A 26,258-nucleotide genomic window follows, 5' to 3' on the forward strand; every position below is an offset into this window, starting at 1 on the left:
GCCCTCTGGGTCTGTTCCAAGTTGGAGCCTCTCACGTGAGGCCCAATGTGTCATTTCCAAACAGAAGGAATCTAGCTCCTTCGCAGTAGGGAGGAAGAGCAGGGTGTGGGGCTGGGCGGGCGGGCGCGTGGGCATGTGCAGGGGGCAGGGCGTATGTGGAGGGAAACAGGCATGCGAATGCCGGGGTGTGTATGGTGGGGCATGGTGCACGCGGGTTGGGGTCTCTAAGGTTGGGTGGGGGAAGGAGCCCGGGAAACAGTATGCCTTTGTGAGGGTGTACGTGTGTGTGTGTGTGTGTGTGTGCGCGTGTGCGTGCGCCGCCGAGTCTGTGTGCATTGGGTGTGGGTGTTTGTCTCCCTGTATCTGCCTTCTCTCCCGTTCTGGACTTTTAGCCTTCCTGGGCTCATCTTCCTCATGCCCTACACCCTCCCTCTCAGGACTCGAATTTGGTGCCCTAGTGGAGAAGGGGGCCACGCTCCAGGACCCAGTCCAACCCCAGACGCTGCCTGAGGCTTCCCTCCAGCTCCCCCTCCCTTCCTTTCCTCTCTTTTCTCCCTCCCTCTCTTTCTCTTCCTCCCTCCCCCCCCCAGGCTGGCGTGCCAGGGGGTGGGACATGCCAATCACTAGCTGTGCTTCTCCGGCTGCCAGCACAGGGCACAGCTCCCCCCAGGAGCCAGGTGTTTGGGTCCCTGGAGACACCGTCGGCCCCCGGAGAGCCAGTGGAACTGAGGAACCTTCAGACCTCTCTCCAGCCCCATGGTGAGTACATTTGGGAGGGGCTCCACCGAGGTGGGGGCAGGAGAAGCAGGGTCCTTGAGCAACGCAGGGACCAGAACCAGAAGGAAACGGGGATGGACCCCAGACAGACGAGGGGGCCAGGGAGGGCTCTAGAGGCCAAGGGGCCTCTGTAGCTTTGCACACTGGCTGCTCCAAGTACCCCATCTCCTGGCTTCGAGTGGATACACCTAATGTTTTTCTGGGATTCAGCTGGGAAAGGAGATGGAAACCCCCTTAGGAAACTGGACCTGGAGCCCAGAAGGGATTAGGTTGCCACATAGCAGGCAGAGTCCCCAAATCCCAGGGACAGAGTGGGGAGGGCAGGGGGCCAGGGGGTAGCCCTTGCCACCAGGATCCTGTGGGAAGTTGACCCCCCCAAAACTGGGGTGCCAGTCCCAGAACCTCCTCCTCTCCTCCCTCAGGGAACCCTGAATCCCACCACCCCCATCCACCTTCAACCCCTCCAAGATGGACTGAACCAGGCTGCTGGCCCGATGGACAAGCAGGATACCAAGGTGGGTGCCGGGCCGGAAGCCAGCAGGAGCCCATGTCAAGAGCTCCCGGGCTCTTGGGGCGTATGGGCACGTGGATGGCCGGGCCAGCCAGGGCACACGGTCCCGGTGTGTGCGGCCACCCAGAGGGCCCTCCCTATGTCTATAGCACCTTGGGCTCCCGCAGGGCAGGTCTCAACCCTAAGTCCACGTGATGCATAGTTACTAATGGGCACCCATGCCAGGTACCCATCCTAGGACCCCCAGAGCACAATGTGGGGATGGGCTGGAGGCCAGGAGCTCTGATTCTCGCAGCTGGGGAGGGGTCGGGCGGCGTTCACTGGGTCACTCAGACAAATGCTTCCTGGGGGTTATCAGTGCCAGGGGACAGGGGTTCACTGCTTCCCACAAAACATACCTGCGGACTGACCCAGGGCCTCCTGCCCAACTGGCCGGAAGCGGCTGGAAGCAGCCGGACAGTCTCCTGCCCCTGAGAAATCAGCTGCTCACTGAGCTGTCAGGTACGAGTTAGTTCTCTGCCCCTTGACCTCAGCCACCAGGCAAGCCATGATCGCCACTGCATTCCGGAAGGCAGGGGAGGAAATGACGAAATAGGGCTGCAGAAGGTGTGACTCTTGGCTCTTCGGCTGGGGCCTGGAGGTCTGAGAACTGGATTCCCAAGTGCGAAGAGGAGTCAGAGTGTCAAGAAGGGAGTAGGTAGAGGTCACATCAGACTTAAAAGGAGCCTCCCCATTGTACAGATGGAGAGACTGAGGCTGAGGAAGGGGAAGGGGTGTGCTCATGGTCACAGAAGGGATATTTAGGGGTGCAGCTGGGGCTTGGACCCCATACTCCTCACCCTCAGCACGGCGCTGAACTCCTACCTCCCTGATCAGGATGACAGGGTGGGGGAAGCAGCGAGCTCTGTGAACGGGAGCTTGGGCTTCTGGGCGGGCGGGGGAGAGGTGGGTGAATATCTCCCTAGGTTTCCGTTCTGCTGTGATGCCATGGTGATGCCTAGAAAGATGGAGGAGGGAGGGAGGGAGGGAGAGACAAGAAAGGAAATGAGGAGGGGAGCGGGGAGGGGAGCGCAAGGAGTGAAGAGCAGGGGGCATGCAGAGTGTAGAACGAGGGGCAGGGCACTTCTGATGCCACCTGGCAGAGTGAGGTCTAGGGCCCAGCCTGCTAACTGCCAGGCTCTAACATGGTCCGGCTGAAGTTGGGCAACTGGTTAAGGTCCACCAACAGGGAGGGTATGTGGCACTGATTCTAAGGCTGACGCTCCTCTTCCGGTTCAGCCGTGCGTTTATGAAAATTTAACTGATGGCTGCTGCCCTCCGCAGGGCTAGTTGGCACTCCCAGTGGTGACTGTTGAGCCTGAAAAGGTGATAAATTGTATCAGTTCACCCCTTCCTTTCCAAGGCCAGACATCAGAGGTGGAAGTTTTATGTACCTTTAATGGTGCTACCTTCAGAGAAAAATTAAGCCCGGGGGAGAGAGCCACCTCTGACAGGCTGGCTTCTGGGTTAAGGCCCCAGCAGAAGGGACAGGTCAGTAGGCCTGGCCAGAGGAGCGCCCTCGATGCACTTGTGAGGTCCCAGGTGCCCAGCCCCACATCCCTCACCTCGTACCTCCTTCTCCCCAATATCGTCCATTCTCTCCAGCTAGGGTTCTGCCGTCTTCCACGTCCAGAATCACAAGATGGCTTCACTCCCCACTCCTGAATCTCTTCCCCAGCACCCCCTCATTCTCTGCCTCCCCTTCTGCTCTCCTTGGCCAGTGGTAAGATTCAGAAAGCCCTAGTGTTCAGGAATCCCTCTCCCCAGCAATCTCTCCCCTCCCCCTTCCTCTCACCAACCAGATGCCCGGCCCCCGGGGATTGGTCCAGGACGCTGGCGGTCAACAGTCTGGCCTGCTCTGCTAGAGGCTCTGACCTCATCCCTTAACTCTTTGAGCCCAGGCTGAAGTTTTCCTCCCCAACGCTGACAGGCGCCATCCCATGCCCGTGCCTGTCCTGTTACCTCACTCGACTTCCCCGCAGCAGGTGAGGCAGGGTTTCCTTGGTCCATTTTACAGATAAGGATGTTCTTGGGTATTTTGCTCTCAAGCCAGGTAGGGCCTCACCGAGGGGACAGGCACCTGGCAGGTGAAGGGATGCAGGAACTGGACAGAGCAGAGACACCACACTCTGCAGCCAGTTCAAACTGCCATGCCCTCACCCCCGCCGCCGCAGGCTCATCCTCATGCCCGAAGTCCCGAAGCCAATCAGGAGAATTCCGTGTACACATTCATGGATTCACTCCACAGATATTTACTGAGCAACTGATGTGTGCCAAGCAAAGAGCTACAGCTGGGCCACCCCCTTCCCATAGCACTGTGATCATACATCCCTAGAGAGATGGCAGACACTGTCACACACATACACACGCAGAGGCCAGATTCTAAAGGAAGGACTGATTCCTCCCTATTGACTGATTCAAACTAGGGTTTGGCCAATCTAGCTAGTCAAAGTGGGCAAGGAGGCTCTGCACCCCCCAATCCCCACAGCAGTTGAGGGTAGGGGCCCAAGAGGTTAGCCCCAGAGGCAGACTACCTGGGTCCAAATCCTGGCTGCATCGCTGATGAGCTGTCAGGTCCTTAAGGTCTGAAAGCCTCACTGCGCCGTTTGCAAATTGAAGATAATAGAACCTACTTCCCAAGGGTTTGTAACAGGTCAATTAAATCATGTATGTAATGCTTAGAACTGTGTCTGGTTATAGTAAGCAGTCTGTAAATATTAGTTGCTGTGATATTATTAATAATATTATTAAAAGCTCCCAACAACCTTCATCAGGAAGCCACAGTGCTGGGCAGAAAAGCACCGCCTGCTTCCTTTCCACCTTCCTGTACCCCAGACACCCTCAGCGGATGAGTCCCAACCCATCCTCACCAAGACTCACCCTCATTATTTCTTATTTTCACTCAGCAATGCACACACCCTCACATACAAACACTCATCCTACAGGAGGGTGACCAGGTCAGGACAATCACTTGCCCAAGGTCACACAGCAAGACAAGAGCAGAGATGGGGCTTGAAGCAGAGGCAGTGCAAGGACTTCCTTGAGGAGTCTCCCCGGCCGGCCCTGCAATCCTCATTTACCAACTCCCCCAACCCCATGGATGTTTTCACAGAATATGCTATGCAAATACAGCTTCCAGCCCCCCTTTCAACAGACGGCTAACCCTAAGCCCCTCCTTCGTAGAAATTCTGGAGCTGCGGCTGAACCCTGGCACCCTGACTTTCAGCCCAGAGCTCGTCCCCGCAGGGGAATCAGCCACAATCACCGGAAGCCATGTTCCTTCTCAGCCATCAACTCGCTGACCCTTCAGTAGCCTTGAAGAGGCAGAGGATTGCCCCCAATAAGGAGATAAGGAGACTCACCCAAGGTCACACAGCAAGGACCAGAGCAGGAACCTTATCTGGAGCAAATTACAGTCCAAGAGGGGTTTGGAGGAGGACTCCCACTTCTGATGGTGGAGGAAGGGCAGAGTCATTGACAGCCCTGTTCTTGGGCTGAATCTCAGGGGCTCAGAAGGTCCAGGGGGTGGCAAGAACCAGGGTCCGGTTCCCCAGAACTTCTGCCCTTCTCCTTCCCCGAGCTGTCCCCGATGGGAGCCCATAGGTGGGGCAGAGAGGGTCCACCAAGCGGAAGGAGTGCAGGCATTGGAGCCTGCAGGTTCCGGGCTGAGAGGAGCTGAGTGAGCCTTCAGCCTTTGCAGCCTCACCTCTGGGATGTGGTCCATTTCACAGATGAGGGTATTCTTGGCTAGTTTTCAAGCTATTTTGAGATCTTGATGCTCTCGAGCCATCTTGAGATCTTGGTTCCAGGAGCCTGTAAACTCTCCCCAGATGTCAGCCTGCTCCAACTCCTCCACCGTACAGATGAGCAGTCTGGGGACCAGAGAGGGGCTGTGCCTGGGGTCTGGAGGGGAAGGGGCAGGTAGGAGTTCGCTGAGCAGTGGATTGGAATGAGGAGATGGGAATAATAACAGAGGCCTTTGACTGAGTGTCATTTCAGTGCCAGGCACTTTGGATACTATTATCCCCATCAGCTCAGGGCTGCAGGGCTGCAGGGAAGGAAAGGTTAAGTCGTTGCCGATGATCACACAGCTAGGAAGGGACAGCTTGGAGATTCAAACCTAGGGCTGTGGTCCGCAATGCAGGAATTAGGGTGAGGCAAGTGAGGTACTCACCTTGGAGCAAAATTTCAAGGTGGGGGGCTCACAAAAATACCTCACTAGTCAAGATAAATAATATTGTAATGTAATATTTTTAAAAATCAAATAGCAAACTACAGCCCACAGGTGGTCTGCTTTTGCAAATCAAGTTTTGTCAGAACCAGGGCCAGGATTAGTGCGAGGCATGGGTGATAGGGGTGTTTGTGCAAGTGCGGGGTTGGATCCTGTCTTGGTTTAAAATTGTGTTCATGATGGATGTTTTGCATTGATTTCTATTCTTTAAATATTTCATTAAAATGTTATTTTCTTGATTGACTGAGTTTGGGGCATCTCCTTAAATTTTGCACCCAAGACAAGTGCCTCACTCCCCCCGCCCTAGTCCTAGCCCTGCTGTGGCATAAGGGCCATGTACAATAGCAGAACACGTGGCTGCAACGCGCACAGACAGACGGGAGGCCCCTACGGCTGTGGAGGGTACAGCCTCTCACGCCCTAAAGCTCCTCTTCTGACCCAGCCTTTGCACATCTTGGCCCAGGAAGCCGCTGGGGGCTACAGAGCTGCTCCGGGGCACCCAGGGGCTGGGGGGTGAGGCAGCACCCAGTCTAGGAATCGGGAGGCCTTGAGCTACACAATGCCTTCTTCCCTTTTTTCTCTGGGCCTCAGTTGCTCGATTTCTGCAATGGGCACAAACAGCACTGAGACCAGAAGATCAAAGGGACAAGAGTTGTTCAGAGTCACCTTGTCAAGGGTGGTTCCCACCAGTGGCCTCACGGGGAAAAGCCCCAGCACCCGCAGTCTGATCTCAGCCTCCCGCCCAGCGCCTGACTTTGGTTAAGGGAGGAGGATACACCAAAACTCAGTAAGCAAGATAAATCATATTTTAATGTAATATTTCTTAGTTCAAATTGGCAAACTATGGCCCCCAGGCCGACCATCAGTTTTTATAAATAAAGTTTCATAGGAACAGACTGCCTGGGCTCCAATCCTGGTTCCTACCTTAGCTGTGTGACCTTGTGCATATTCTCATGCTTTTCTCAGCCTCAGTTTCTTCATCTGTAAGATGGAGAGAAAAACAACCCCTAGGTCATAGGTTCCCCATTAAGGTTAAGTGAGATAGGGCACATAAGTGCTCTGAGCGGCGACTGGCCCTCAGGGATGCTAAATAATAGCAATGACCGTTATTATTTGTTGCTGTTGTCCCAGTATTAGATTTTTTTTTTCTTCTGGCTGTGCCACTTGGCATGCGGGATCTTAGTTCCCCGACCGGGGATTGAACCCATGGCCCCTGCAGTGTAAGTTCAGAGCCCTAAGCACTGGACCGCCAGGGAATTCCCCATAGTATTAGAAATTTTTAATCAAAGAAGCAGACACTGGGCTTCCCTGGTGGCACAGTAGTTGAGAGTCCGCCTGCCGATGCAGGGGACGCGGGTTCGTGCCCTGGTCCGGGAAGATCCCACATGCCGCGGAGCGGCTGGGCCCGTGAGCCATGGCCGCTGAGCCTGCGCGTCCGGAGCCTGTGCTCCGCAACAGGAGAGGCCACAACAGTGAGAGGCCCGCGTACCGCAAAAAAAAAAAAAAAAAAAAAAAAAGCAGACACTTCTAGGCAGGAGGGAGCCCTCGCTACTACCCGTGCTAAGAGTCAACGGGAACTTAGTGCTTACCATGGACCAGGGCTGTTCTAAGTACTTTATATCTATTGACTCTTTAAGCCTCGCGATAATTCCTCGAGGTATTAGCTAGGGACTAACATTATCCCCGTTTGTCAGTTGAGGAAACCGAGGCACATAACAGTTACATCGCTAGCGGAGACCACACACCCAGTACGTGGTGTAGCCTGGATTCAGATGTGGACAGTCTGACTCCAGAGTCTGGGTCCTTCAACCGGGACGTCACCTGTGCCCCCTCACGTGCAAATTGTCCCAGACACACAAGCACTGACGGCCACAGCTTTTCTTGCTTGTTCTGTCACACTCTGAATTCATGCTGAGAGTCGCTGTCACACACGCTGACAGTACACCCAAGTCACACACCGCCGAGGCATCCGTCATGCAGCGACCCCCTCACAGACTCTCTGTCACAGACCAGGTCCCAAGAAACATCAGGGCTCGCTGGGCCCAACGTCTCTCCCTTGGAATTTTTCCAACAATACTGCCCCTGAAGCCATAGCTGCAGCTAGGAGGAGACCCCAATCTCTTCAACACACGGAAGGATGCCTGAAGCCCAGAACAGGAAGGAAGCGGTCAACACATACAGCAGCGAGGCCGTGGCTGAGCGGTCGAGGCCTCTGCCCGGCCAGTAGTCACTGAGAGCTGTGGCTTTTCTCTCGTCCCACCCCGAGTGCCTGAGCTGCACTCCAGCTTCAGGAAAAGTCTGGGGCATCTTCCGGTTCCCCTTGCTGCCCTCCACTCAGCTGGGGCCCAGGAACCGAGTGGGGAGGTAGAGGAGTCCTCCCACACCTCATCTGGGGCCAGACCCCCGCTTATCTGGGAGCTGAGGCCCTCGCGCCTGCTGCCTGCTTTTACTCCGGATCGTCAACCACCGGCAAGTGTCCAGGCCCAGCACAACGTCCCCCGCTGCCCCCACTGAGGGTCCGATCCAGCCCCAAACTGCGCACAAGCACACACACTCAGGCGCACACATGCAGCACCCCTCTGCTCCCATCTCTTCCCCCTGTCTTCTCTGGAGCCCTCCCCCGCCTTCCCATCTCTCCTTATTTGATGGAAGAATCCCACCGGGTCTTCACGTGCTCCGAGAGTGAGCGAGGGAGGTGGGTTCTGATCACATGCACCACCTGTGTCGCCACGGCCAGGTCTTGGAGTTGCTCGGAGCCACAGTCGCCTCCGTGAAATGGGGACCATAAGAGACCTTCCTCTTACAAATGTTCAACAATTAAATTAGGTAATTCAGTTAAGTGCTTAGCACTGTTTATGGCATGTAGTAACTACTCAGTAAATGAGAGCTTTAATAAAATTGAGTGAAATGCTTTGAAAATTTGGCAGTCCCGTATACAAAGCAAGTCTCCCCACTCCTGCCACGTGATCAAGACAAGCCTTAGTAGCGATTTCCCGATGAGAAAATTGAGGCTCCGCGTCTGAATGGTGGAGTGGGAATGAGGACTCAGATCTCTGGATTCCAAAGCCATGCCCCTCCCCCTGTGCTGCTGGTAAATCCATTCAAGGCTGGGAAAGTGCATTATAAGTGACCTGGTGTGGGCACCAGTAGGGGGGGTGTGACGCTGTCTGGCCTGCAGCTCCGAGAAGGCAGAGGCTTTGCTGCCGACACCTTCCACTCTGCACTCTGGGAGACGTCCAGCAGCCCAACCCAAGCCCGTGTCCTCTCTTTTCAGGTGATGACCGCCCCCAAGGAAGGCCTGTACTGTGACTAGAGGAAGGGGCTGTCCCCCATCGACCCCGCCCAGCCACCATGAATACCTCAGCCCCACCCGCCGTCAGCCCCAACATCACCGTCCTGGCACCGGGAAAGGGTCCCTGGCAAGTGGCCTTCATCGGGATCACCACGGGCCTCCTGTCACTGGCCACGGTGACCGGCAACCTGCTGGTACTCATCTCCTTCAAGGTCAACACGGAGCTCAAGACGGTCAACAACTACTTCCTGCTGAGCCTGGCCTGTGCCGACCTCATCATTGGCACCTTCTCCATGAACCTCTACACCACGTATCTGCTCATGGGCCACTGGGCTCTGGGCACGCTGGCCTGTGACCTCTGGCTGGCCCTGGACTACGTGGCCAGCAACGCCTCGGTCATGAACCTGCTGCTCATCAGTTTTGACCGCTACTTCTCCGTGACCCGGCCCCTGAGCTACCGCGCCAAGCGCACACCCCGCCGGGCGGCCCTGATGATCGGCCTGGCCTGGCTGGTTTCTTTCGTCCTCTGGGCCCCAGCCATCCTCTTCTGGCAGTACCTGGTAGGGGAGCGGACGGTGCTGGCCGGGCAGTGCTATATCCAGTTCCTGTCCCAGCCCATCATCACCTTTGGCACAGCCATGGCTGCCTTCTACCTCCCCGTCACGGTCATGTGCACGCTCTACTGGCGCATCTACCGGGAGACAGAGAACCGGGCCCGGGAGCTGGCGGCCCTGCAGGGCTCCGAGACGCCGGGGAAGGGGGGCGGCAGCAGCAGCAGCTCAGAGAGGTCCCAGCCAGGGGCTGAGGGCTCCCCGGAGACCCCTCCAGGGCGCTGCTGCCGCTGCTGCCGGGCCCCCCGGCTGCTCCAGGCCTACAGCTGGAAAGAGGAGGAGGAGGATGAAGGCTCCATGGAGTCCCTCACGTCCTCGGAGGGTGAGGAGCCCGGCTCTGAGGTGGTGATCAAGATGCCCATGGTGGACCCCGGGGCGCAGGCCCCCCCCAAGCAGCCGCCCCGGAGCTCCCCGAATACGGTCAAGAGGCCGACCCGGAAGGGGCGTGAGCGAGCGGGCAAGGGCCAGAAGCCCCGTGGGAAGGGGCAGCTGGCCAAGCGGAAGACCTTCTCGCTGGTCAAGGAGAAGAAGGCGGCTCGGACCCTGAGCGCCATCCTGCTGGCCTTCATCCTCACCTGGACACCGTACAACATCATGGTGCTGGTGTCCACTTTCTGCAAGGACTGTGTCCCCGAGACCCTGTGGGAGCTGGGCTACTGGCTGTGCTACGTCAACAGCACCATTAACCCCATGTGCTACGCGCTCTGCAACAAGGCCTTCCGGGACACCTTCCGCCTGCTGCTGCTCTGCCGCTGGGACAAGCGTCGCTGGCGCAAGATCCCCAAGCGCCCCGGCTCTGTGCACCGCACCCCCTCCCGCCAATGCTGAGGGCCCCTCGCCTGCGTCCCTCCACCCCAGGCCCCGGTGGAAAGCGGGCAGGCGCTGTGACCTCAGACCCAGGGCCCTGCTCGGGCCCCACCAGCCTTCCCGGGCCCCTAGGTCACCTTCCTGCACAGCCCAGGGAGACCCTGCCAACTTTCCAAATTTTGCTGTTCCCAGGCAGGGAGGGGCACCCGGAGAACTGGTTTTTCTGTTCCCTGCTGGGTGGGAATGGGCCCTTCACCAGGAAGAAGGCCCAGGAGGAGGGTCCGGGCTTTGGCTTCCTTGTTTGTGTTTAGACAGGAAGTCCATCCAGGGCCAGCATTGCGGGCCAGGAGAAAGGAGATTTAGCTGTGCAGTCATCCTTGGCCCAGGGGCTGGCCTGGATTGAGCGGGAGACGGCACCCCCTGCCAGCAGGGAACTGACACCAACCACTGAGACAGAAGCGTGGCTCAAAGGGAGCATCCCCCACCCTCCCCGGGGACCCCCTCCCTCCCCAGGCACAGCCCACTCTGCTGGGCCCTAGGCACACTCTCCGGGATCATCCAGCCTCCCTACACATGTCCCCAGAGTGTCCCTAGGTGGGTCACCCCCAAGGCACATGTCCAAGCATCAGCAGGACAATGACACCAGAGGGGACCAGCACGGTTAGTCACCCCGTCCAAGTCCCGAGGCAGCATCAGGACCAGGCGCCAGGTGTCCCAGCTGTCCCACTGTGTCATTTCCCTGGGAGTGAGGGGCAGGGGTGCCTACTGTCCAGCCCCACACCTATACCCCCTGCCCCAGAGAAACCCTCAGTCCCGCCCTCCCTGGCTCACAGACGCCACCTGGAGAGATCTGTTCCGTCAGATCTAGCCAGGCCTCCCGCATGCTGCCTGCCTCCGGCCCCACCCCACACCGGCCTGGCCCAGCCAACAGGTTCTCTGCTGTGAGCTCCCCAATCCGACCCATGCATGGCCTCCCAGCCACCCTTATCTCCAGGCCCAGGTCCCAAATGTTCTTTCCTCCTGACCTCAGCAAGTGCTGAGTCTGTGAATAAAGCCACATAACCAGCGGGCGCTAAGGGGCCTTCTTCCCTGTGTTGGCTCTTTTTTTTTTTTTTTTTAATTTGGCCACACCTCGAAGCCTGCGGGATCTTAGTTCCCCACAGGGATGGAACTCATGCCCCCTGCAGTGGAAGCGAGGAGTCCTAACCACTGGACCACCCGGGAATTCCCTCTAGGACCTGGTCTGAAGCCAGGGGAGGATGGGGCAGGGAGGGTCCAAGCACCATAAGAAATGGGTCACTGCCCTGAGAGTGGTCTCAGGAGGGGCAGCACAGAGTGGCTGGATCTACTGAAACCTGTGGGCCCAGCACCTCGGGTCCCCGGCTCAGGTGAGTAGGGCTGTAGTGGGCAGAGCTGTCTCCCGGAAGCAAAGTTGCTGAGTGGTTATATTTTACTACAGTGAAAGATGCAAATTAGAGTCAGCAAAGGATGGAGGTGCACAGGCAGCGTCCAGGAGAGACCAGCTGCAAGCTTCTACTGTCCTCTCCCAGTGGAGTTATGGGGACAGCACTTAATTCTCCCAGCAACAATGAGTCACCAGCCAGGAAACACAGTTTCCAGCTGTATGAAGTACTGCCAGCCAGCAAAGCCGAGCCAAGTCTTGGTGTCCAGCGTTTAACGGAGGCTCCTGACCACCCACGTAGCTGGCCTTACTTAGTCTCCAGCCCCTCCAGAGGCTAAACTGATACGAAGAGGCCCATGGCCCCCAGATAAGCAAAGACACTCTTACCAGGCAAGATATTCCAAGGGTTTAGGGGCCGTCTCCCAGGAGCCAGGCAGGGGGCAAACCTTTCTTTGGAATGTGTGGCATTTGGACAACCCGGACCTGCTGAGTTAATCCTTCAGTGCACAGTGCTCCTGTCCAGCAGCATCAGTATCACCTGGGAGCTTATTAGATGTACAAGTTCTCAGGGTCACCCCAGATTTACTGAATCAGAAACTCTAGGGGTGGGTCGGAGCCATCTGTTTCAGCAAGCCGTCCAGGTGATTGTGATGTAGCCTAAGGTTTGAGAAATGCTGGCCTAGAGGAATGAGGTCCCAGGTGGGGCTAAACCCTTACAGAGAAAGAGTGAAGGTTCACCCCGCACACAGCTGTCAGGACTCCCAGAACCCTTAGAAAAGGAAGCTTCCGACGCTATGGGCAGGGGCAATCCACTCAGGAGGTGGACAGGACAGCCCAGCCCAGGGCTGCCAGGTGCACTGCACTGTGGAGAATGACTGTAGGACACAAAGCCCATCCCCCTCTCCCACAGCACAGCTTCCTGGGTTGTCAGATCAAGACCTTGAGAGGGTCCCTCCCTGGCCACCGCTTAGCCCTGAGCCCCCTTTCGTGTTAAATGCCCTGCCCTGTGTTGAAGGCATTGGTCCTGGGACACGGATGAGGGGTTGCAGGGGAGACTGAGGAAGCCAAGCAGTATTGGGAGAGCGGGGCTGTTGGAATCAGACTGGCTTGACCTCTACTGGAGGCCAGGAGTTGGGGGTGGGGGGAGGCAGTCAAAGCTGGTATTCGGGTGAGGAATGGGGCTAGCAGGTCACGTGTCCCTTGTCCAGACGCCAAGTCCATTTTCAGGCCCACACCTGTCCCTTCTCCTCCAGCCTGGGCTTCTAAAAGAGTCCAGAGTCCCATCGCCCCAGCCCAGGGAGAAGAAACAGGGCTTGGAGAAAGGAATAGGGGTGGGGGAGAGTGTGCAATCCAAGAAGCCTTCCCAGAGATGGCGTCTGTGCCCTGAAAGCCACTGAAGCGAGATTCCTGCAGAGCCAGCTGCCAGAAGTTGGAGGAGATGGCTGGAGCCCGACGGGAGAGGATGGCTGGACGTGGCATCGTCCACCCCAGACACTGCACCCCCTCCCGCCTTGAGGGAATACTTCTCTGCCCCAGAAACAAGGGCGTTTTGTGGCAGAGCAGGAAGTAGGGAAAGAATGGGGTGGTTTTGTGAATGCCACCTCCTCCGGCCAGGAGCAGACCTAGAGAAGCGGGCGACTTAGGAGTATTTCTCCTCCCGCCGGCCCCCACCCCTCCATTCCCATCGTGTCGCTTTAGCGCCATCTGCAGGCAGTCAAGGGAATAGCCCTGTCAAGAAAGGAGGCCCTTAGAACCGGCCTGGACTGCTTCCCAGAGAATAGGAAGGAAAACAGGACAAATGATAGAGTAGATCGTCTTGGCCACCTCAGCTCCTACCTCCACACTTCAGCAGCAACCCTAGGTCCCCGAAAGTTCAGCTCACTTGGCTGATACTACGCTGAGGCAGGCCCTGCCTCTGTCCAGTATGCCAACCTCACCAGACAACTAGGAGATGGATGAGGGGAGACTGGCATCTACGGACAACGCCATATTCTCCTGGGCCTCTCCCAGAACTGGTGCTGACCAAACTGTAAATTCTCCCAGGTAGCTGCTCACCTTTTTTTTTTTTTTTTTTAATTGTTTTTGGCTGCATTGGGTCTTCATTGCTACGCACGGGTTTTCTCTAGTTGTGGAGAGCGGGGGCTACTCTTCGTTGCGGTGCACAGGCTTCTCATTGCGGTGGCTTCTCTTGTTGTGGAGCATGGGCTCTAGGCGCGTGGACTTCAGTAGTTGTGGCGTGTGGGCTCAGTAGTTATGGCTCTCGGGCTCTAGAGCTCAGGCTCAGTAGTTGTGGCGCACGGGCATAGTTGCTCCGTGGCATGTGGGATCTTCCCGGACCAGGGCTCGAACCCGTGTCCCCTGCATTGGTAGGCGGATTCCCAACCACTGCGCCACCAGGGAAGTCCCCTGCTCACCTTTATAGCACAAAAGCCTTTTGAATGCCAGGTGCCCCACACCAGCCTCCAGCTGTTTGAGGTGATGCCTTTGTTCTTAGCATCTTTGGTGACACACACACACTATGTAACTCCAGGAATCAGACTGTCACACAAAGGAGGCCTGAGAACTGTTCTCACTCTTCCCTCCTGGCCCCTGTACTTCTCCTCATCTTGGTATTTCTGGCCTGACTAGCACTACCATTCATGCAGTGCTCAACCCAGAAATCTGAATATTTCCCAAATTCATTCAGTTTTCTCCATCCCCCCACTCCCCTCTGTCACTATCCTAATGCAGGCCTCTTGCTAATAATCTCTTACTTCAAGGGTGAGCAAATTTTTTCCATAAAAGGCCAGATAGTAAGTATTTGAGGCTCTGTGAGCCAAGAGGCAAAATGAAGGATATTTTTTTAGGTACTTGTATATTATACAGTCTCTGTCGCAACTCTGCCATTAGGGTCAAAAAGCAGCCATGAACAGCACATAAGTAAACGAACGTGACTGTGTTCCAGTAAAACTTGATTTGAATTTCACTGAGATTTGAATTTCATATAGTTTTCCTATGACACAAAATATTACTCTTCTTTTGATTTGCTTTTCAGTTATTTAAAAATGCAAAATCCATTCTTAGCTCACAGGGGATACAGACCCACAGGCCGTAGTTTGCCCACCCCTGCCTAAATCAGTCCCACCCCCATCCATTCGCCATGCTTCAGCCAAAGGGCTTTTGCCAACACACAGCTCTGACGCTGTCAATTCCTTGCTAACAGCTAGCCAAAAACAGCTTGAGATTTTTTTTGTTTTTTGTTTTTTGTTTTTTTTGGCTTCGTTGGGTCTTCGTTGCTGCGCATGGGCTTTCTCTAGTTGCGGCCAGCGGGGGCTACTCTTCGTTGCGTTGTGCGTGCTTCTCGTTTGGTGGCTTCTCTTGTTGCGGAGCACAGGTTCTAGGCATGTGGGCTTCAGTAGTTGTGGCACACGGGCTCAGTAGTTGTGGCGCACAGGCTTAGTTGCTCCGTGGCATGTGGGATCTTCCCGGACCAGAGCTCGAACCCATGTCCCCTCCATTAGCAGGCGGATTCTTAACCACTGCACCACCAGGGAAGTCCCAACAGCTTGAGATTAAAAACCAAGCTCCGGGCTTCCCTGGTGGCGTAGTGGTTGCGAGTCCGCCTGCTGATGCAGAGGACACGGGTTCGTGCCCCGATCCGGGAAGATCCCACATGATGCGGAGCTGCTAGGCCCGTGAGCCATGGCCGCTGAGCCTGCGCGTCTGGAGCCTGTGCTCCGCAAAAAAAAAAGCAAGCTCCTCAGCCTCCAACAACCTTTACATTAAGACCTGCTTCCTTCTTCAGCCTCTTCTGTCTGTGACACCTCACCACACAGACCCTACTCCCAGCCTCTGAAATTCTCCTGGTACTCAAACAGGCTTCAAGCTCATTCCATGTGTTTACTCCTCTGCTTGGAGTATTCTCACCCTAAAAAGGAAAAAGTTCTGTTTCCTTTACACTCTACTCACAAACCTTCTGACATTAAATATGTGGGGTTTTTTTCCCCACACCAACCAATTCTCCAACATGAGCCGGGGGTGTCCTATGATTCAATTCCGAAAATATCTACCTGAAATTTACATCAGATCCTACAAGTTAAGGACTCAGTCCCACAAGACAGCTCACGCTTCAGACGCCAGTCCCAAGTAGTGAGTCCCAAGGTTACCCACACTTCTCTCTGCTTTGGCTATAAATCGGAGGTTCCGTGATCCCACTTCAGGTTTAATAATTTGCTGTGCTGTTCACAGAACTCAGGGAAACACTTACATGTACCAGTTATATAATAAAGGATATGATAAAGGATACAGATGAAGAGCCAGGTGAAGAGTTACAAAGGGCGAGGTCCAAAGGGTCCCAAGTGTGGGAGCATCTGTATCTGTGGAGTTGGGATACACCACCCTGCCAGCACATGAATGTGTTCACCAACCCAGAAGCTCTCTGAACCCAAAATTTTAGGGATTTTTATGGAGGCTTCACCATGTAGGTGTGATCGATTGTTAATTAACTCAATCTCTAGCCCCTCTCCCCTCCCTGGAGGATGAGGCGTGGGGCTGAAAGTTCCAAGCATCTAATCACGGCTTGGTCTTTCTGATGAGCAGGCCCCTTCCTAGAGCCATCCAGGACTTGTCTAGAGTCACCTCAATAGAACAAAAGACATTCCTCCTTATAACCCAGGAAGCTCTAAGGGATTTAGGAGTTCTGTGTCAGGAACCAGGATCAAAAACCAAATACTAGAACAAAAGATGCTCCTAGGGCTTCCCTGGTGGCACAGTGGTTGAGAGTCCGCCTGCCGATGCAGAGGACACGGGTTCGTTCCCCGGTCCAGTCCGCCTGCCGATGCAGAGGACACGGGTTCGTTCCCCGGTCCAGGAAGATCCCACATGCCGTGGAGCGGCTGGGCCCGTGAGCCATGGCCGCTGAGCCTGCGCGTCCGGAGCCTGTGCTCCACGACGGGAGAGGCCACAACAGTGAGAGGCCCGCGTACCACAAAAAATAAAAAAAACAAAAGGTGCTCCTAGCACCCCTATCACTCAGGAAATTACAAGGCAAGAGTTTGAGAGCGAGAGTTTGTGAACTTGGACAAATTGCTTTATTAATCCAATCCCCTCCTCATCTGTAAAAGACGTATAGTCATGCTGGGCCTGTCGCATATGAAACACTCAGGAAGCACTGGCTTTCTCCCCATGCCTGCAGTGGGTGAACGCATTTCACTTTCCCTTTCTCACACTCCTCTGCCTCTCCCCAGCCAGGTGGCGGGGAGCGGGGGAGGGGGGTGCGGAGCGGGGGGACACACGTTACACCACAGCCCCTCAGGATCAGTAAAGTACTGGACACATTGTCTGTGACACAGTAGACAATAAATGATCATTAGTATATTATATTTTTCCTTATTATTATATTTTGCCTTAGACGACTGGGAACCAGACAGGAAGCCCATAGGTTTCTCTGACTCCTATTAGCATTCTTCCCCTCTGACATGTGAACAAACTATCTTTTTATTTTTATTTTTTGGCTGCTCTGGGTCTTTGTTGCGGCACGCGGGCTTCTCTAGTTGTGGCGCGCAGGCTTAGTTGCTCCACGACATGTGGGATCTTAGTTCCCCAACCGGGGATTGAACCCGCATCCCCTGCACTGGAAGGCGGATTGTTAACCACTGGACCACCAGGGAAGAAATATGTATTAGGTCTTTGTCCCCAGTTCCTGACGCAGAGCTTCTTAAAACCCTTGGAATTTCCTGAGCGACAGAGGTGAGAGGAGTGTCTTTGGTTATTCACAATGAGCCCATTTCAACCTTACCTGAGTTTGTGCTTAATGAGGGCATTCCAGGGGCGGGGAGCTAGATAGCTTCAGGATGGGGGCTGGTTACCAGAGGAATCCACTATGTGAATAGAGGGCTGGAATTTTCAGCCCCATCACTGACCTCCACTGAGACTGAGTTGATCACTAATGGGCAATGATGTCTTCAATCACGCCTAGGCAATGGAACCTCTGTAAAAGCCACTGAACAGCAGAGTTCAGAGAGCTTCCAGGTCGGTGTACACAGCAAGGTGCTGGGAGGGTGACTCGCACAGGGAGGGCATAGGAGCTCCCCACACCTTCCCTCCCCCATACCTTGCCCCGTGCATCTCTTCTGTCTGGCTGTTCCTGAGTTGTATCCTTTCTAATAAACTGGTAGTGCTAAGTAAAGCACTTTCCTGAGTTGAGTTGTCCTGGTTGTCTCTAGTTGTCCTAAAGAATAACTGGACCTGAGGAGGGAGTTGTGGGAACACTCTGAATTTACAGTACCTGTGACAACCTGGGACCTGCAACTGGCACCTCAAATGGGGACAAGTCTTGGGGGAACAAGCCCTTCACTCGCAGTATCTGTGCTAACTCCTGGTAGCTAGTGTCAGAGTTGAATTGAATTGTAGGACCCCCAGTTAGTGTCCAGAGAATTGGTTGGAGTGCGGGGGAGAAAACAACACATAAACACACACAAACACACGCGCGTGGTGTCAGAAGTGTTGTGTAAAAACAGTTCAGACTATATCACAAATGAGGAAACTGAGGTTAAGATGTTTCATCTGGATAGAGCGAGGAGTCCATCCCCCAGATGACTTTCAAAGCTATGCTCTCCTCCTCTTAACCCTGACTGCCACCCCACCTGGGTAACTCACTCATCAGCGCCGTTGGCATGATCTCTTCAGCCCCAGGGACCTCATTTTCCACTTCACATCAGCCACACCCAGTCCTCAGCTGCCCCCTCTTCCAGAGCTTAACCTCCAGCACCCTCGCTCCTGCGCCCTGCCCCCGCCGGGCCCTGTCCTTTTTCTCCCAGTCCTTCAACCCTCTCCCCTGCCATGGCTTTTCCTTGAACCGTGCCCTCTTTCATCCACACCACAAATATCCACGATCCCCCAGCCCCTGGCTTCCACCACACACTCACCACCCTGGACCAACGCCACCAGCCATCCATCTTCCCTGGTCCTACCCAGGGGCAGTCAAGCACTGCTGGGGAAAAAGTCCTGCCGCCTTGCAGATTGGCACCAGAATCAGTGCAGGGTTCCTGACCTCCGCCAATGGGCCTCACGGTGCCGTCTAACCACCCTGGTACTTGTCCTCAGTCAGCTCCCTTGCCTTGTTCCCAGAGGTGCTCTCAGCTTTCCCCTTCTCTCCTCATTCTCCTCTCCTCTTCCCTACCCTCCGTGCTCACAAGTGACCTTGCCTCCTTTGTGTTCATTTAAATGAGCGAACGCTCAAACTCTGCTTAAGAAATCTTGCAGTCACTGCAGCAATTGTTTTACCCTCCCACACGTGGGAGGGTAGGCTTGTGCCAGTGCCCCCCTTCTGGCTTCACAAAAAACTCCCAGGAATTTATACCTTTTACAAAACAGAGATGTGAATGTCAATATTATTGCCAGGGCAACACATTATTAAGGAAGACAAGCAATCAGAATTACAAGCTGTTTAAAAGTTAAAGGTTACTTTCACAGGACAAAGCAACAGCCTCTTAAATTCATTGTTTGACGAGACTCCCTTGTTAGAAATAACATTTGCGAGGTTGGTCTTATGATTCAGAAAAGAATCTACTTTTATTTCTGCTGCTTCAGAAGAAGACGGAGGAACATCTTCTCCTTATCATACTGAGATTTTTTTCTTTTCTTTTCTTTTCTTTTTTTTTTTTTTTTTTTTTTTTTGCCACCCTGTTAAGGGGCCTGGAGTTTTCAAGGCCAAGTGCTGAAATTCCATTAGTTAGCACCAAGAGAAACAAAGTCAGGTCTGAAGCAGACTGTTCACACTGCCTGGCAATCCATCTACATTTCCCTCAGACGGTGGCCCTACCATTCCACTCCATCAGGGCCGGTCCAACTCCAGTGTGCATGAGTCATCTGGCACTAAAATGCAGATTCAGATTCCGATTCAAGGGGTCTGGGGTAGGGGAGTTGTCTGATGGTGTAGTGGTTAGGATCCCAGGCTTTCACCGCCATGGCCTGGGTTCAATCCCTGGCCAGGGAGCTGAGATCCCACAAGCTGAATGGTGTGGCCAAAAAAAAAAAGAGGTCGGGGTGGACCTGCGATTCTGCATTTCCAACAAGTAGATGATGTACTTAGTCCCAAACAGACACTGTGAATAGTGTCCTGGATATTTATTCATACTTCCTCCCCCTCCTCAAACCTCCGACACTTAGGAGGCCCCAGTCTGAACTCTCAGCTACTGACTGTGTTTCCTGTTTGGCTGAGAAAATCAAAGCAATGTGCGGTGGAATTCCACAAACTCCACCCCCCACCCCACCCCTGCCCCATCTACCCACCAACTCTAAACTTGCTACTCCACCTTCTCTGTGACCAGCTCCCAGTAAAGGCCAGCCCCACCCCATCCCCACACTAGATCCCACCCGCTCTCCGGACCTCAAAGGCATCCATCCAGCAAGGCTTCTCTCTCCAGCATTTTCCCCTCTCCACTGAAGCACAAATGCTGTGATTGCACCCATCTTAAATAAATAAATAAAAAGCCTTGTGTTGCATATTTGAAAGTTGCTAAGAAAGTATATCTTAAAAGTTCTCATCACAAGAAAAAAAAAAACTCTTAACTATGTATGATGAGAGATGTTAACTAGAGATGAGAGATGATCACTGCCCAATATATACAAAAAATATCAAATTGGTATGTTTTATGTCAATTATATCGCAATTAAAAGATAAAGTAAAAATTAAGCACATATGGTCACCTTATCTTTGATAAAGGAGGCAAGAGAATACAATGGAGAAAAGACAGCCTCTTCAATAAGTGGTGCTGGGAAAACTGGACAGGTACATGTAAAAGAATGAAATTACAACACTCCCTAACACCATACACAAAAATAAACTCAAAATGGATTAAAGACCTAAATGTAAGGCCAGATACTATAAAACTCTTAGAGGAAAACATAGGCAGAACACTCTATGACATAAATCACAGCAGATCCTTTTGGACCCACCTCCTAGAGAAATGGAAATAAAAACAAAAATAAACAAATGGGACCTAATGAAACTTCAAAGCTTTTGCACAGCAAAGGAAACCATAAACAAGATGAAAAGACAACCCTCAGAATGGGAGAAAATATTTGCAAATGAAGCAACTGACAAAGGATTAATCTCCAAAATTTACAAGCAGCTCATGCAGCTCAATATCCAAAAAACAAACAACCCAATCCAAAAATGGGCAGAAGACCTAAATAGACATTTCTCCAAAGAAGATATACAGATGGCCAACAAATACGTGAAAGGTTGCTCAACATCACTAATCATTAGAGAAATGCAAATCAAAACTACAATGAGGTATCACCTCACACCAGTCAGAATGGCCATCATCCAAAAATCTACAAACAAACACACCTGGAGAGAGTGTGGAGTAAAGGGAACCCTCTTGTACTGTTGGTGGGAATGTAAATTGATACAGCCACTGTGGAGAACAGTATGGAGGTTCCTTAAAAACTAAAAATAGAACTACCATACGACCCAGCAATCCCACTACTGGGCATATGCCCTGAGAAAACCATAATCCAAAGCGTCATGGGGAGCAGTTCCCCTGCGGTCCCTTACCCTGCTGAGCTCCGCCCCGGCGCCCCTCCCCAGTAAAGTCTTTTGCTCTGTCAGCCATGTGTCTCCTCGGACAATTCATTTCTGAGTGTTACACGAGAGCCCACTCTCGGGCCCTGGAAGAGGTCTTCCTTCCTGCAACAAAATCATTGGATATGAATATTCACCAAACTACCTTTAAATAAAATTTAATATATTAAAAAAAAAAAGAGTCATGTACCACAGTGTTCATTGCAGCACTATTTACAATAGCCAGGACATGGAAGCAACCTAAGTGTCCATCAACAGATGAATGGATAAAGATGTTGCACATATATACAATGTAATATTACTCAGCCATAAAAAAATGAAATTGAGTTATTTGTAGTGAGGTGGATGGACCTAGAGTCTGTCATTCAGAGTGAATTAAGTCAGAAAGAGAAAAACAAATACCGTGTGCTAACACATATATATGGAATCTAAGAAACAAACAAACAAAAATGGTCATGAAGAACCTAGGGGCAAGACAGGAATAAAGACACAGACCTACTAGAGAATGGACTTGAGGATACGGGGAGGGGAAGGGTAAGATGGGGCAAAGCGAGAGAGTGGCATGGACATATATACACTACCAAATGTAAAATCGATAGCTAGCGGGAAGTAACCGCATGGCACAGGGAGATCAGCTCGGTGCTCTGTGACCACCTAGAGGGCTGGGATAGGGAGGGTGGGAGGAAAGGAGACGTAAGAGGGAGGAGATATGGGGATATATGTATATGTATAACTGATTCTCTTTGTTATAAAGCAGAAACTAACACACCATTGTAAAGCAGTTATACTCCAATAAAGATGTTTAAAAAAATTAAATAGTGAAATGAATATAATAATAATTTTTAAAAGCCTTTGGCCCTCGGGCTTCCCTGGTGGCGCAGTGGTTGAGAGTCCGCCTGCCGATGCAGGGGACACGGGTTTGTGCCCCGGTCCAGGAAGATCCCACATGCCGCGGAGTGGCTGGGCCCGTGAGCCATGGCCGCTGAGCCTGCACGTCCGTAGCCTGTGCTCCGCAACGGGAGAGGCCACAACGGTGAGAGGACCTAGTACCGCAAAAAAAAAAAAAAAAAGCCTTTGGCCGTCTTCTTCCTCCAGCTAGTGCCTCATCTCTCTGTCTTCCTTAACAGCTACACTGTCTAGTCACTGACTCCAAATTCCCTCCTCTGATCGTCCTAAACCCCTTCCAGTTGGCTTCTGCCCTAACCTCAACCCAAACTGCTCTTGTCAAGGTCACCAAAGACCTCACGCTGATCAACACCGTGGCCAAGGCTCTGTCCTCTTACTTGGTCCCCGGAAGCATTTGACGTTTCCTCCTGGCTTTGTCCCGAGGCCACACTCTCCTTCCTACCTCACTGGCCCTCTTTCTCAGCCTGTGTTGCTGGCTCCCCCTCCTCTCTCCCCTCTGAAGGGCTTGGCCCTCAGTCCTTGGTCCTCTTCTCTTCCCTTCCTACACTCACTCCCCTGGTCATCTCCTGTCATCTCGTGGCTTTAAATGCCAGCCGTGCGCATGACTGCCAAATCCCCATCTCCGGCCCAGAACGCCATGAACACCAGAGCAGCAGGTCCAGCTAACATCTTGACACTTCCATTTAGATGTCTGCTAGATCTCAAAACCATCAGGGCCCAAACTGAGCTGCCAGTTCCCTTTTAAATCCCATTTCTCCGGCCATCTTCCCCACCTCAGTAAGTGGCAAATCCAATCTTCTAGCTCCTCAGGCTGAAAACCTTAAAAGCATCCTTGACTCTTCTATAGCTAGCCCCGCCCCCCACCCCAGGCTCACCAGCACCCTTATGTGAACTAGAAGAGGGCGGCCCTTCAGTGCAGACACAGTACCACGTGGGTGACTTGTGAGAAGGAGAAGGTGATCCCCCTGCATCCCGGACTCAGGACCACTGCAGGTGGAGCACATTCTGCCCTTCAGCAGTGCCCGCGTCCAGACTCTATGCCCAACCGCACACGCATTGGCAGCGTGTCCCCAGTGGCAGCCTCCCAGGCAGTTCCAGTTAGAAGACAATTGTACTTCCTGCTCCTTGGCGCCCGCTTCCTGCCCATTTTCCAAATCTGGTCCTGCCTCCTCCTGGCAGGTCCGGACAGCCTTTCAATGGGTTCTTTTGCTGCTTAAGAAAACCAGGAACTCTGACAGATACTATCTCGAAACTTTTACCAATACCTCCCACCCTTAACATTAGAAAAATCCGTTTCTCCACCCTCCCCTGGAAGGGCTCTGGAGAAGCCCACCAATGATCTCCTTGTCACCAAACTGCAGGCCACCAGGGACAACTCTGCTCTGACCCTGACCTGGCCTCTTTCTCTGGCCTTCCCATCCTCCCACCCCAGGGCTCTGTTCTCTTCTTTTTTTTTTTTTTTTTTTACGGTACGCGGGCCTCTCACTGTTGTGGCCTCTCCCGTCGCGGAGCACAGGCTCCGGACGCGCAGGCCCAGCGGCCACGGCCCGCGGGCCCAGCCGCTCCGCGGCACGTGGGATCCTCCCGGACCAGGGCACGAACCCACGTCCCCTGCATCGGCAGGCGGACTCTCAACAACTGCGCCACAAGGGAAGCCCTCTGTTCTCTTCTTTTCCTCCTCCTTCGCGGGTCCCTCTTCCACCGTCCTGTGAATGTTGCCAGTTCTCAGGGCTCCAGCCTCCCCTTTCTGCCCTTCTCACCCCGCACACTCACCACCACATCATTCACACCCACCGTAGGTACCCCCACCTCTACCACTCTGCTGAGCTGTAGACCCTCCTCCGCTGGAAAGCTCCACCTGCAAGTCCAAGGGCACCTAAACCCAGCACACGTGCATGGAGTTGATCACCTTCCCACCCACAGCTGCTTCTCTTCCTGACTCCCCCGCTTAGCTCCATGGCCCCAGCCTGCTCCTCCAGTCTCCTAAGCTAGAAACTCAGGAGTCACCACACAGCAACCTTCTCCCCTCACATCAAGCCTGTCCCTCCTAGGCTATCATGAAATCCTGGAGCTTCTTCTCTCGAAACATCTGTCCAAGCCATCCCCTCCTCTGCAACCCCACAGCCTCTGCCTCTCTCTTCCAAAGCTTCCACGAGCCTCCTAAACGGCACCCCGTCCTGACCACCCTCAGCTTCTTCCAGCAGCCGAGCCAGAGTGAGCTTCCCAGAATTCAGTCCTGACCGAGCACATCTCAGGGGTTTCCTTTCTCATTCTTATCTGAGCTTCTTATAGACTCTCATGTTTTATCCCAGACCTTCTGAAACAGAATATTCAGGAGAAAAACCAGGACTTTTCTTTCTAATCATCATCCTTGGGCATAACTAAGCAAGGCAAACGTCGTACTAGCGATTCCCAAACTGCTGTGGGAATCATTTCAGAAAGTTAATTTAAAATAGACTCCCAGGGCTTCCCTGGTGGCGCAGTGGTTGAGAGTCCGCCTGCCGATGCAGGGGACGCAGGTTCGTGCCCCAGTCCGGGAAGATCCCACACACCGTGGAGCGTCTGGGCCCATGAGCCATGGCCGCTGAGCCTGTGCGTCCGGAGCCTGTGCTCTGCAACGGGAGGGGCCGCAACAGTGAGAGGCCCGCGTACCGCAAAAAAAAAAAAAAAAAAAGACTCCCAGGCTCACTCCCTTGGAGATTCCAACTCAGTGAATGTTGAATGGGAGAGAGTTTTCCAGAGGATTCTGCATAACCGGGTGGGAACCACTAATCTACAAACAGGCAAAGTACAGCTAATTTGAGCATGGCTGTTAAAGCCCTTAGTGCTTCAGTTGGCTGTCACCACTCTCCCAAGCTAGTGTGGTCCAAAACCACACTCACCAGGGCGTCTCAACTGAGTGGCTATACGTAATGTCCCCTCTAGCCGGGTGGCCCTGTCCTCCACGGGCGTCACATGAATGCCTGCTTGTGCCTCAGTCTCAAGTCAGACGAAGGCTCCAGGAGGCTTTCCCTGATCTCTCCTTGGTTAAACGCTTTGTCTGTGCTCCACGGGGCCCAGTTTACAGCTGACCCACAGCCTTTACCTCAGAACTGTGATTATTTGCACATCTGCTTCCACTCCAATCGGTGAAGCCCAGAACAGTGGCAGTCTTTTAGTCCCCTTTATGTCCCAACACATAGCACATTGATTGGTACTAAGAACAATGGAAAATGTCAGTTCCCTCCCCGACCCGCAGGTAACTGGCTAGAGGCCCTGGGGAAAGACCGAGTCTGGTGGCACGGGGGCTTGACTATGGGGTTAAGGCCTGGGTCTACATGGCAGCTCCACTGCTGTGTCCAAGAGCAGAGGTCCCTTACCGTATAAATAAGGTCCCCACAATCCTCATAGATGTATCACAATGACTCAGAAAGGAAAAAAAAAAGTGAAATCTTATTTAACCAATTATCTCATTTAAACACAAGTGTGCTTAACCCTTAAGAGGTGGTTCCAGTGCTTAGGAGGTCAAGCATGTGGTCCTCTGGAGACTGGAAACCGTATTCAGGCAGGGTCTTGTTCACCCTGAATCTGGAAATGAGGATGGTACCAGGAACAGAGCAGTAACTCAAAAACTGTTTGTTGAGTGAATGAATTGCAGAGGTGCCTTTCTGTGGAAGCCACCTGCCCTTGGCCCTCTGCCCCCATTTCAGGTGAGTCTTGCTGTCAGCTCCGACTGCCCTGGGGAGAGGCATTCTGGCCACTTTCCTCATCTGTGATAATAAGGGTGAGAATTCCTTCGTCATAGGGTAGCTGCAGGGCTGACGAGACAGCTTCTATGACTGCACCTGGCTCTATTTCCTTCCGTCCTTAAGGTGGGCAGTCAGGGAGAAATACGTAATGGTACAGTTCTTGCAGATGTCAGAGGGCCTGCAAGTTCATGTTCTCACTTGTTTCTCCACAGCACAGAGGTCAGAGTATTACCAGGATTACTCAGCACCGCTGGAAATTTGAATGTCTTCATTTAATTTTTGGTTTATTCATTTTATTTATTTATTTTTTTAAGCCACTACTTTTTTTTTTTTGTTTTTTTTTTTGGCTGTGTTGGGTCTTCGTTTCTGTGCGAGGGCTTTCTCTA

At 53.3% G+C, this 26,258-nt stretch overlaps 1 protein-coding gene across 1 annotated transcript; it reads left to right on the forward strand.

Annotated features, from left to right (window-relative positions):
* Positions 1 to 1,204: 1,204 nt before the first annotated feature.
* CHRM1 (cholinergic receptor muscarinic 1) lies at positions 1,205 to 10,289 on the forward strand. The gene is made up of 2 exons (XM_060157646.1): positions 1,205 to 1,292; positions 8,833 to 10,289. The coding sequence occupies exon 2, from the start codon at positions 8,910 to 8,912 to the stop codon at positions 10,287 to 10,289; it is 1,380 nt and encodes a 459-aa protein (XP_060013629.1). The 5' UTR covers positions 1,205 to 1,292; positions 8,833 to 8,909.
* Positions 10,290 to 26,258: the final 15,969 nt, after the last annotated feature.

Source organism: Lagenorhynchus albirostris, chromosome 9 (genome assembly GCF_949774975.1).
Source record: "Lagenorhynchus albirostris chromosome 9, mLagAlb1.1, whole genome shotgun sequence".
In the NCBI taxonomy this organism is placed as follows: domain Eukaryota; kingdom Metazoa; phylum Chordata; class Mammalia; order Artiodactyla; family Delphinidae; genus Lagenorhynchus; species Lagenorhynchus albirostris.